General features: G+C 40.5%; 1 protein-coding gene across 6 annotated transcripts in view; it reads right to left on the minus strand.

Moving 5' to 3' along the window:
* STAG3 (STAG3 cohesin complex component) overlaps positions 1-12,120 on the minus strand; it is a 33,071-nt gene that overhangs the window by 4,568 nt on the left and 16,383 nt on the right. For all 6 annotated transcript variants that reach the window (XM_056817779.1, XM_056817776.1, XM_056817777.1 and 3 more), the window contains 22 exons: positions 10,968-11,041; positions 10,722-10,845; positions 9,998-10,096; positions 9,654-9,733; positions 9,206-9,313; positions 8,910-9,018; positions 8,501-8,606; positions 8,018-8,121; positions 7,627-7,719; positions 7,429-7,518; positions 6,935-7,135; positions 6,723-6,793; positions 6,541-6,628; positions 5,821-5,901; positions 5,627-5,719; positions 5,323-5,491; positions 5,062-5,204; positions 4,408-4,509; positions 3,623-3,771; positions 3,056-3,184; positions 2,795-2,952; positions 364-532 (listed from right to left, as the gene is read on the minus strand). In XM_056817779.1, coding sequence (XP_056673757.1) covers positions 364-532; positions 2,795-2,952; positions 3,056-3,184; positions 3,623-3,771; positions 4,408-4,509; positions 5,062-5,204; positions 5,323-5,491; positions 5,627-5,719; positions 5,821-5,901; positions 6,541-6,628; positions 6,723-6,793; positions 6,935-7,135; positions 7,429-7,518; positions 7,627-7,719; positions 8,018-8,121; positions 8,501-8,606; positions 8,910-9,018; positions 9,206-9,313; positions 9,654-9,733; positions 9,998-10,096; positions 10,722-10,845; positions 10,968-11,041 — 2,540 coding nt within the window. The remainder of the gene's footprint in view (positions 1-363; positions 533-2,794; positions 2,953-3,055; positions 3,185-3,622; positions 3,772-4,407; positions 4,510-5,061; positions 5,205-5,322; positions 5,492-5,626; positions 5,720-5,820; positions 5,902-6,540; positions 6,629-6,722; positions 6,794-6,934; positions 7,136-7,428; positions 7,519-7,626; positions 7,720-8,017; positions 8,122-8,500; positions 8,607-8,909; positions 9,019-9,205; positions 9,314-9,653; positions 9,734-9,997; positions 10,097-10,721; positions 10,846-10,967; positions 11,042-12,120) is intronic.

Below are 12,120 nucleotides of genomic sequence, written 5' to 3' on the forward strand. Positions count from 1 at the left end.
AGGTTTAAGTAAGATAAAGACTGAAAAAGGGTTATTTGTTGATTAAGAGAGACTGAATGAAGCTAAACTGTGAATGGCCTTGAGACTAGAGAGATTGTATTTTATCCTGTAGTTCTAATAGGTAGAGTTACTGAACATCTTTGAAAGGATCAGTGTAAACCTGAATAGGAAGTAGATGGATTTGTGAGGTGGTAAGATAAGAAATACAAATACTGAACAGGCAAGATAAATAGAGCATTAAAGTGATAACTATGGCATAGGATCATTGTGGGCTCATGAGAGAAAGACTCGCAAAAAAGGTAAAACTTATACCAAGACACAGAAACTAAGGCCAAGACTTGGACCCTTCTCCCTAGTCCTCACCTTTGGGTAAACTCTGATGCAGAGTCCTCTTCTTCATCCTTTAGTCTCCAAAGGGAATACCTCCCTTTCACAGTAGTAGAGGTGAATGTGGGAGTCTGTGGAGCACTGCTCAAAAGTAGGCTCTGTTCTTGAGGTGGGCAGAAGAGTTCTTGACCCTGCTTGGTGGTAGCTGTAGAGACAAACACACTAACTTCTAGCCCAGAAGTCTTGAATACCAATCTCTTGCCCTTTCTCAAAACTTGCCTAAATTTATTTTTGCTTAGGACAGAGTGTGACATTAGGTCCAAGGGAAAGACAACTTGAATGACTCCATCTACACGACAAGGATGAGGCATTAATACACCAATTGAGGTGGGATTGTGGAGGTCTATTTAGCATTTTAGCCATTTTTTTGTCATATATAATCCCTGACTTCAAGGAGCTCATAAGGTTTTGTTAAGGAATTCATTATTTCAAATTTATCCTGTATCTATCTAGTTTATATATCTAGTAGTTTGTGCTCCCATTAGCTCCTTGATAATAGGGGATAAGTTTTGATTTTTCCCTTTTCCTTTTATTCCTAGTGTTCAACACACTTCTTGACTGATATTCCATGATGGCTTAAGAAAAAAACTGAGTGGGGAAGGTATTGGACAGGCCATCGGAAGGATGAAGAATAGAGTTAGAGGTGGTAACTTAGCAGATGGAAAGTTAGAATAATAGATTATGATTAGAGAAAGGAATTTGGAATTCATGAACTCTTAAATTATTATTTACTTCTAAATACTCATCTATAGCCTAGCACCATTAACTATTTTTTCATATTTTTTCCTTTTGTTACCTTTTCCCCTCAATACAATATACAAAAAAAAAAATTATCCTTCATTTTTAAAAGGTTTGAGTCAAATTTTCACCCTTCTGCTTTCCCCTTCCCCCCTCCCTAAGAGGGTAAGTAATCAATTATCTTTTTTTATCTTTCCTTTTTTTATATTCCTCAAAGTACTCAACACAATGATTTAATAGATAATCAGCATAGTAGTAGTATATAGTAGATAATCAGCATCACAGAATTTAAAAAGCTGCAAGGGATCTTAGAAATCCAATTAAACCTTTTCATTTTATAAAGAAATTATGGTCTAGAAAAGAGAAATAACCAGGTCAAAAGTTAAAAGGCTAACTGAACTTAGATCTCTTAACTCCCAGGTCACTTCCTTGTCCAGTGGAATGTAGCACCTTCTCTTCTCCCTCTATACTATTTCACTTGGTGATTTTATCAGCTCCCATGGATTCAATTATCATCTCTATGAAAAATAATTCTCAAATTTACTTGTCTAGTCAATCTCTCCAATGACCTCTTGTATTTCATTTCCAATTGCCTATTAGACACTTCAACCCGAATGTCCCATAGACATCTCATGCACAACATGTCCAAAGCAGAACTCATTTTCCCTTTCAAATTCTCCTCCCTTCCAAATTTCCCTATTATGTTAAAATTATTTGTGTAACCACATCCTCTCAGTCCTCTTAGGCTGACAACCTCAAATCCTCATTGTCTCTCACCTTCCTTATGTAATCTGTTGCTAAGGCCTGTTGATTTTATGTTCAAAACATTTCTTTTATACACTTTCTTCTCTCTTCTTGACACTGTCCCCCATCACCTCATCATCCTGGGATTATAACAATAAAGACTGATCTGTCATAAGTTTTCCCCCATTCCAAGTCAAGCCTCCACACAGCTATCAAAATGATCTTCCTAAATCTAAGATCTGAACTATGTCACTCACTGCCCTACTCAAACTCCAGTGGCTCCCTAGAACCTTTAGGATTATTTTAAGGATTCTCTGGCCTCCACAAACCCACGCTTTTATACTCATTTTACACTCCTTTGATCCACTGACAATGGCCTCTCTTATTCCTTGAATAAGATGCTCCAACTCCAGATTCGAGGCATTTTCACTAACTGTCCTCCGTATTAGGAATGTTCTGTCTTCATCTCTATCTTAAGACTCTTCTTGCTTCCTTCAAGTCTCAACTAAAATTCTAACTTCTACAAGATGCTTTTCCTAATCCCTCTTAACCCTCGTACCTTTTCTCTGTTGATTATTTTCTATTTATTCAGTTTATAGCTTACTTGTATAAAACTATTTGCATGTTGTCTTCCTCATTGGAGACCGTGAACCTCTTTTACCTCTGTGCGTCACTAGTGTTTAGTACAATTCTTGACACATAGGCATGACATTTAATAGATAACTGTCTATTGACTGAGTTTGGTTTTATAATAATCTGATTTCCCCCCCTCAGTTTGGAATTCCTTGATATAACTTAGTGAACTAAAAAACAGACCATGAGAAGAGCAACTATTGATAGTTAAAAGAATAGCAATATTTGTTGGTTTCTTATCCACTGGAGGAAAGGGTAGGGATTTTAATGAGGTATGCAGAAAGTCCCTTACCTTCTATACGTCTTTTCTTGGGCTGGGGATGCCCTTGAGAACTGCTTTCGGCACTGTTTTCTTGTGAGTTAAGGGAACGGCAATAGGAAATGACTGGACTCCAAGAATGGGTAGATAATTGTGGGACCTGATGCAAGCACTTTTGCAGATATGACAGTCTGAGGCAGGAGAGAAAGGGAAAAGAGGTTTGAGTTAACATCTTCTTCCCATTCCATTATCCTTTTATAACCACATCTACTTCATATGCCTGCAGTGACTTACAAGAGCTGTTTATCCTGTTGGAAGAGACGAGGTGAAAATTCTTCAAGCAGCTCCAAAAATGCCAAATTCGGAGGTTGATCTGAGGAGCCAGACAGAGGCAATTCTGCCAGGGAAAACTTGATGCCTTCTCTTGATAGGGAAAAAAATTATCATAGGTGGGTGGTCATCTGTCATATTCCTCCAATGTATTTTTTTTAAGCCTTTACCTTCCATCTTAGAACCAATACTGTGTACTGGTTCTAAGGCAGAAGAGTGGTAAGGACTAGGCAATGGAGGTTAAGTGACTTGCCCAGGGTCACACAGTTGAAAAGTGTCTGAGGCCAGATTTGAACCTAGGACCTCCAGTCTCTAGGTCTGGCTCTCAATCCACTGAACCACCCAGTTGCCCCCACCAATGTATTTTATCCAGCATTTCCCCCAATGCCCCCAAATCCCTACAACTCATTTTTAGGATTATAGATATCCTTTTATTTCCCCTCTTCTCCCAGCCAACCTCATAATTCTGTTCAAGACTTAGGCAACCCCACATATCAGCTCTTTCCTTTGAGTACATCAAGGCACCCTCACTTGTGCAGCAGGACGATGAGGTCACGGTTCTGCAGCTGTTGAGGTCCAAAGCTCAAGGCAAACCTTCGGGCCAGATCCCTCATCTCCATAAAGGCTGGAAGACTATCCAGACCCCTTGGCCCATGCTCCTGTAACAGCTCTGTGTACAACTGTGTGGTGGCATATTTGGAGAAGGGAAGAACAGTGTAAGACAGAAAAAAATAAGAAGAATTCATATTATGTACAAAGTACTTTTATAAACATCTCATTTGAACCTTTACCAACAAGGAACAAACATTTGCAGAGAAGTTAAGTGATTTCCTCAAAATTACAATATAACAAATGGAACTAGATCATCTAAATTCAAATCTAGGGTTCTTTCCATGACCCCACAGCAATTCTTCCAAACCTGTGCTTAGCCCCTCAGAAAGGCAAATCTTTTATCCCAACCCAATAGAATGAACTGTGATAGAGGTTGAGGAAATTAAAATAGAGCAGAAAAGAAGGAAATCACCCCTACCTTATCTCTAGGACTCAATTTTTGTGTAGAAGGGGAAAGTTATGTGGAACCTGCTTAGCCAGGCTACATGCATTTACTGAATACCTCTCCATAAAAAATGATATGGAGAATTCAAAGGAAATGAAACAAAATTCCTGTCCTTGAATCACTTAATATATATATATATATATATATATATATATATATATATATATATATATATAATGGTGATGGTTGAGTAGAAACATGTACAGGCTCTGAGGAAAGGATGCCATCAGGTTGGGGGTCCTGAGAAGGAAGTGGGTACCTGTTTAAGACTAAGCAACAGAGTTTGAGAACACTGTTTTCTGTTGATCTGTCTTGACCGTGTTAGTATTTCCTTGATGATGTCACCATAGTCATTGTAGAACTGAGGGGAGAAACACAAAAAATTTTTCTCTTGCTACTACTGATAATTTATTTTTCCAAAGCATTCTCTTTGGTCAGGATGGAAAAAAAAACAAATATAAAGAAATAATTCCAACAAAAATTTCCAAAGAAATCATGTCTGAAAATATAAATGAGGATGGAAACCCTATACCACATCTCTCTAGATCTCAAACATTTTTCAGGAAGAATCACAGGCTTCACAATGATTATTAGTAGCCACATGGAATGGAGAAAGATTTTGGGGGGCATACAGAACTAAATTCTATACCTCATTAAATCCTCTCTCTTCTTAAAATTCACCCATCCTTTTTCCTTTCCTTCCTAGATAAGGCAGGGTAAGGAAAATTCTGGATAAATGGAATAAAGGACTTCCCTTGGCCACCACTCATTTCTCTTTTCTAATCTTCCCCATCTCCCATCCTTGTTTTTCTACCCTTGTTCTCTTAGCTCCAACTCCAATTTGGTCTACCCTTTGCAGTCTCCACGCCCAACTCTGTTTCTATCTCCATTTACAATCAGCCCTATTTCACACCTTGTTGTAGTGTTTGAAGATATCTGAGGCTGCTTCCATCTCTAGAACCCCATAGAGCAATAGCTTACAGAATCCAGCCAAGAGACGACGACGCTGGTGCAGCTGTTCAATCTGTGCCTGTTCCTCTTCTGTATCTTTGTTATCTAAGCCATAATACCAAGAAGAAACTAGTAAAATGAAGGCTATATTCCCCTGGCTCTGTGATCTGATCCCAGACCTTAAGAGTTCTCCCCACCCACAGTCCCAACTTCTCTCTAGTACCACTGCCTGGCTCTCCTGGTTGGATGAAGACATGGTCCATTAGGAAGCTGGCTAACTCTGACTGCAAGGTGGCCTCAGGAAGGAAGATAAGAGGTTTCAGATGATCTCGACCCCCCAAAATCATCTGAGGGCTGAAGATGAGGAGCAGGTCACTTAATAAGATGAAAGCCTGAAGGGAGAGATGAAGCCAAAAACAAAGAACAAGGGGTCAGGCTACATTACAAAAGTAATTTCTATTTGGTGTGTCACTCTTTTTGCCCTACTGGAAATGTCTCACTACTCTAAGTTTCAGTAATAGACTCACTTGTTCTTGAATTTCTGAATCCACATCTGAAAGGCAGCTTTGGCAGAGATCACAGAAGGTCAACAGTTTACCCCTCAAGCCTAGCACCTGTTTCTATGGAGAAGGTAAATTGGGGAGGAAGAGGATTACAATAAAGACAAAGACAAGTTTCCTTTCCCCTATATCCAATTTCCTCTCATTAGATTCATAGTCACCTGTGAAGAATTTGATCCAGAGACATGAGCCAGTGTCCAAAGGATAGAGAAATAGATGAGAGTCAGTGCTGGAAGGATTATCTGTGTGATTCAATGAAGGGAAATAAAGGTTGGAAAAACAGAAGGTAGAGAAATAGAAAGTTGAAAGGTATGAGAAGGGCAAAAGCCAATTAGGAAGCTGGCTAACTCTGACTACAGGGTTATCTCCTACCACATTCTCTCCATTCTTTTTTTTTTTTAATTAATTCTTACCTTCTACCTTGGAATCAAGGTGGAAGAGCAGTAAGGGCTAGGCAATGGGGATTAAGTGACGTGCCCAGGGTCACACAACTAGGAAGTGTCTGAGGCCAGATTTGAACCTGGTTCTCAATACACTGAGCTACCCAACTGACTTTTTTCTTTAAAGGGAATATGTGTAGATCTATGATTTAGGGCATTAGAAAAACTTGTCAATACAAGATCTGTCAAATAAATAAAATAAATAAATATTTGTCAAAGTCTCCTAGAATACACTGAGTTGATATTGATATTTTTCTTCCAGGCAAAGAGAAGATACCACTGAGGGGGTACCATAGCGGGGCACCTCCCAATAGGGTAAAAAAGAGAAACGTCCCACCAAATCCCTGGGAATATTCCTGGAATTGGAAAAGGCTTATAGTATTTAGCAAGCCCAGAAGTACTTTTTAATCTTCTTCCCTATACTCTTTCACTCTGGCTCACTTGTCGAGGAACATCTCCAGTATCCACAGCTTTCTGTAGGAGTCGGCAACATGGATCATACAGTTCCCAGCGTGTTAGATCATGGGCACTAGAAATTAGGGTGGAGGGAGAAGAAAAGGATTAAAATGGACTGTGCCAGGAGAGAAGTTAGTGTGGGGAGGGAAAGAAGAAGAGATGCTCACTTGTGGAAGGCAGAAAGACGCTTTAAAGTTGCTGCCATATTATACACCTCATCCTCATCCAAGAAGGAGCCCTAAAGGATAAAATGGTCCCTACATCAGAATTTTCTCCAAAGAATCCACTTGTCCTTCATCTTTAGCCCTCATTCCCCTCCTGAGACCTAGACATTTTGACTCCAGCTCTTAATTCCCTTCAATAACACCCGGTTCCTGACCTGTAGTAGCTCTTCTAGCTCCTGTTGGAATCTATCAGTCAGCAAGTCTACTAGCTGGCTTCGGGCAAAGTCTACACGGCTGAAGAAGGTGAATTCCGGGGCACAGAGCAAGTAGAGGGCACGTGCTCCAGCTTCTAATACCACTGGTTCTGTATGCTTCACCACTACTTCTTGAAGTTGCTGAAGGAGCAACTCTAAGTGCTGGAGAGAATAAAAGGTCAGTGAAGGGTAGAATTCTGGGAGTTGAGGATAGAAGGCATAAGAGAAGTCACCAGATGAGAGTCCAGGGTTTGGCAGGGAGAGTTCAATGACAGAATGCCAGGGTAAAGAAATTTTGGTGTTAGCAATAAAATACTGGAGTTCTAAAAAGGAAGAACAAGGAGTTGAAAGTAAGGCACCTAGTCCCAGGATGGGAACAGTCAGAGGTCAGTGGACAGAGTACAAGGGAAAGGGGAAGTAATAAATGAGGAACATTCTACCCACTCCTCACTTACTTTCTGTAAACGTCCTGTGCAATAGATGTTGAGGTCAAAGAAGTTGAGAAGTTGAAGCAGAGGGGACACTTTTTCCGCATCAGCTGAGAACTGTGGTGGTTAAAGAATGAAATACATATTAAGTTGCTTCATTTCCTACTCCAGCTCCCATTCCCCTAAAGGAATTTCCTCATTTTTTGATAATAAAGAATGCTGCACCTTGGCTAGAAGCTGAGGCAACAGAGGAATGAGGTGCTCTGTCAATTTCATCTTGTCGTCTGCCTGGATCTTACGCTCTTTAGCAGTGAAACCCTAAGAATCAGCAGGGTGCAAAAGGAATGGAAAGAAATTTCAGTTAAAGACTACCCAAACTACCTCACACCTTACTAAATGTTAAGAATTAAAAAAATTTTTTCAAACATTTCTTATTCACTTGCCCAAGAATGAAGAAATAATTCTTCTGAAATTCTATTTTCCTAGAAGGGGATTTATACATGGTTTTGGTGTGAGATAAGGAATACCCTTGTCCAAGACTCCAGAATATACCTATCACCTGTCTTCATTCAATACAACCTCCCTCCTACCATCCATACTACTTACAAGTTCATACCTTTCTCCCAGTGACCCTTCCCACAGGAGGGGAACCCTCTGTAGCTTGCCGGGCACTAGACACAAGAATCTCTATCAGAGTATTCTCCTGCACATCCCCCAGGCCTGCATGAGCAATGAGATAAAAACAAAGTCACAAACCAGCTCATAATCAATTATCACCACCCTTTGTTTTTGCCTACCTAGACTCTCTGAGGCCAAAGAGAGGCATAGCTTCCTCGGTTCTGAAACATTTTTTCATAGCATGTTGTCAGGACCTTTCATATCTACTTATAAGACACTCTCATATAGTATAGATTTTCAAGTCCATGTTCCCCAGCCTCCAAGAAATCCCTCCCTCCAATTCTTTGATAGAGCCAAGTGTTATACCCATCTATCTGGCACATAGCCTTACACATAGCAGGTGCTTAATAAAACACTGGCTGAATTGACTCTTTCAAAAAACACATAGTCCAGCTTCCCCAGCCCATCACACAGCTCTCACTCTGATCCTTCTCCAGCAGCAGCCCTGTCAAACTCTCCCAGTCCTTCAGGTGAGGCCCTGCACAGTCCCACAGGCTGTCCACCAGATAAGCTGCATGGTCATGGAGCTATGGAAGAGGGAGAATCATAGGCCACAGATCTCTGTGCTGGGGAATGTACTGTACAGACTTAAGAGACATTGTCTCTGCCCTTCTATAAAGTAGTTATTCCTGCCCTCTCCCTAAGCAACCTCACTGATGCATAACTACCTTGCTCTCACCATACTCACAGGCCCATGAAATCCACAGATACACAAACCAATCCTGGCATATCACTTCAGGGTTTCTGTCCTTCCTGTAGCCCACTCCTTACCACCACACCACCATCCAAACATACATGATCGATATCCCCACTATCTTCTGTGCAGTCACCTCACTCTCCATGGAGAAAGCTAGCAGAAGATAGAAGAAATTCCTTCGAGGGCTGTAATGCTGCTCTTTTCCACTTGTCACTCCTACCTCACACTCAGGGAAGAAAAGCCTGGGGAAAATGGTGAGTGAAATAAATGCTAGAGGGAGAAGGGAGTGAAGGGGAAACACAAGGCAAAAGGGAAACATAGAGGGCATAGGGAGTATTAGGAGATGAATAGTAGAATGTAGCTGAGGATGGGGGAATGGTAGCAGATGATGTAGGAGGTAAACAGTGTGAGACTAAATCAGGAACGCACTTCCAATATAGAAATTCCCCTGCAGCAGAGGCCAAAGGTCGGTTGGAGGCATACACCACAGGATAGATGCTCTCACAGTCAGTGTCTGTCAGTACTCCCTCCATGTTCCTGCCAAAAGATGGGGGAAGAGTGTCAAAGAATTCCAAATACTTTACAGAAACAGGATGGCTATCATCTGGGAGAGGACCTAAAACTGAACCAGGAGGAATGGCAGATAAAACTCACAAGAAATTTCAAAATGAAGAATATTCAGGAAGAAGGAGAAGAAGAAGAAGAGGATGAAGATAGATGATCTCCTTCTGTGAAGATCTATCAGCAAATAAGGAAGGCCCAGCCTACCTAGAGGTAGGGAAGAGGTGTGAAGACTTTGGAAGGGCAGCCAGCACTAGAAAGGCACAAGGTGATCATCACAGTCACATACTCCCCCCTCCCACACTTCAGAACTCACTTCAGGATTAAGGTCAGTAACTTGATGGACTCCACAGCTACATCATATTCTCGGTCCATTACCATGGAAACCATTCGATCCTAATAGAGGAAGAACACAATCCACAAACTGCCCTATTCTCTTTATCTTGGGGTGCCAAATACCCGCAATATTTTCCACTCTAAAATATCATGTCCTTCTTATAATTTTAAAAGATCCTAAGGGGAGGAAATGGAAAATTATGCTGAGTGGGCTGAGAAGGCATAGGAGCAATGGAAGTGGCAAGATTAGTACTACACTAGGGTAACAAATGAGAAACAAAGGGAAGAGGAGAAAGGAACATCCCACCACTATCCCAGTCTAACCTTAAAGCGGCTGGTAAAAAGCTCCAGACAGGAAATGAAGTCCCGGTTGCCATACAACCCTTGAAGAGCCTTCAAACACTTTAGACGAACCTCTCGTTGCTATGAGAGGAAGTCAAAAGGAAGAAAAGGTGGCTAAATTTCTCATCAATCACTTTTATTTCTCCATCTTGTAAAAATTACACATTGTGTACAGTGGGTTCTTTAAAAGAAATCTTGAGAGAATCCCTAAAAAATTGTACAGCTACCCTTTCTATTACCCTGGAAAGGTGTGGCATACACTTAGTGGGGATCATCTTAAATAGGATTCCCACTTTTTCAGCTTAGAAGTTTCTTCTTTTTTTTTTAATTAGAAGTTTCTTACTTCTGAGGCACTACTAGTATACTATATTACTAGAATATCTATATCCAACATTCATAAAGATATGTACAAGCATGTATATCATATATACCCATGAAAGGCATGTGTATTTGTGGATGTGCATGTGTTTATGACTACCCACGACATACTTTACTTTCATCAGTTCTTCTCTGAAACACTTCACACACACCCCTCCAAAGTCCCTCTCCTTTTCTGTTAATCATAGAGCATACAGTCTTAGGAGTTTGATAGAAAACACCAAGAACAGTAGTGTCTTCGAATAGCAGAAAGACTGTAGATTTGAGAGGTCTTAAGGCTAAACTGGGACCAGAAGAAAAGAGAAAAAGGAAGAGATTCTGAATCAACCTTATCATGTAAGGTCCAGCCAATGTACTTGAGGTAGCTGTCAGTGAGGAAAGATGTGCAATAACTTTGCATCCATGTTCCAATCTCTTCCATGCAGATGGCACGGATCTCAGGGAGGACATCTCTGGAGCCAAGAGAAATAAAAGGGCAGTACTACCTTAGGTCTATCTTGTGAGAGACATTCCATCCCACAAGACACAGCCCTCATCTAATTTTCCTGCTGAACAAAGAAGACCCTTGCCTCACCTGTATCGGTGTACAAAAACACCTCTAAAGATGGCGTTCATCATTCCCTCAATCTCTTCTTGGTGTTCTTGGAGCTAAGTCATGGTACATGGAGAGAAAGAGAATTGAAGAAGGACAACAGAAGTTTTAGCTGAAGACACAGGCCATTTACTCAGGACCTTCAATAACACAGAACCCACTCAAGTCCAAAGGGACCTCATTCCCCCAACAACCCCCACATGCCTCCCACCACTATCATCATATCATGTTAGATATAGCATATAATATGCCTGGGGTGGGGTTTCCTATGCTCTCCTTCTATGAATCATTATCAAATGTGCAATGTGGGAAGATACCCTATAGGGCTTAGCAACCTCCCAATCCCAAACATTTAATAGGATATTAAGTCTCTGATCCACATTTCAGACATTATCTGTGAACTGTTATAATAAATATTAATACAATTTCAGCACTACACTAAATACTGTGCAGAGCAGTGCCAGAGCCTATTATTATTATCTGGCCTTGGAATGACAGATGGAGGTGTCAGAAGCATTTGATGACTGTAAGAGGAAAATAATAAGAGTGGTTGGTGGGCTCAGTATATATCCCAAGAATATCCTAAGGAACTCAAGAGTATTAAGGCTCAAGGAGGCAGGAAATCCTACATTAAAAAACAAAACAAAACAAAAAAAACTAAGAGGATGGAGACGAGGTGAGAAGAGGAACTAGGACAAGGAAGGAAGCACTATAATTATCACCAAGAAAAATGTTTTCAATACCTGATTTAAAATTTAAGATATGGTTGCTGCTCTCCCTGGGCTAACAATCCAGTTGAGAATATTGAACACATACATAAAATAAGCAATAATATAATCATGTCATGGGCCAAAGAAGAGATATAAACAGTAAGTGCTAAAAGGATAGAAAGGAAGGAGAGCTACTATGGATTGATGTGGTCAAGGAAGGCTTTACAGAAGAAGGATTTTAATTGGGCCTTGAAAGGTCTTTAGATAACTAAAGAGATGGATAATTCCCCAATAGTGGCATAGAATGAGAAAGGTTATCAAAGCTCAAATGCACAAGGCATGCTAGAAAATGAGGAGAGGCATTTTTTTTTTCTGAAGTAAAAGGTACATGGAAGGTATTTATGGGAGATAAAGTTAGAAAAGAA

The sequence above is a fragment of the Monodelphis domestica genome, chromosome 2 (assembly GCF_027887165.1).
Source record: "Monodelphis domestica isolate mMonDom1 chromosome 2, mMonDom1.pri, whole genome shotgun sequence".
NCBI lineage: Eukaryota > Metazoa > Chordata > Mammalia > Didelphimorphia > Didelphidae > Monodelphis > Monodelphis domestica.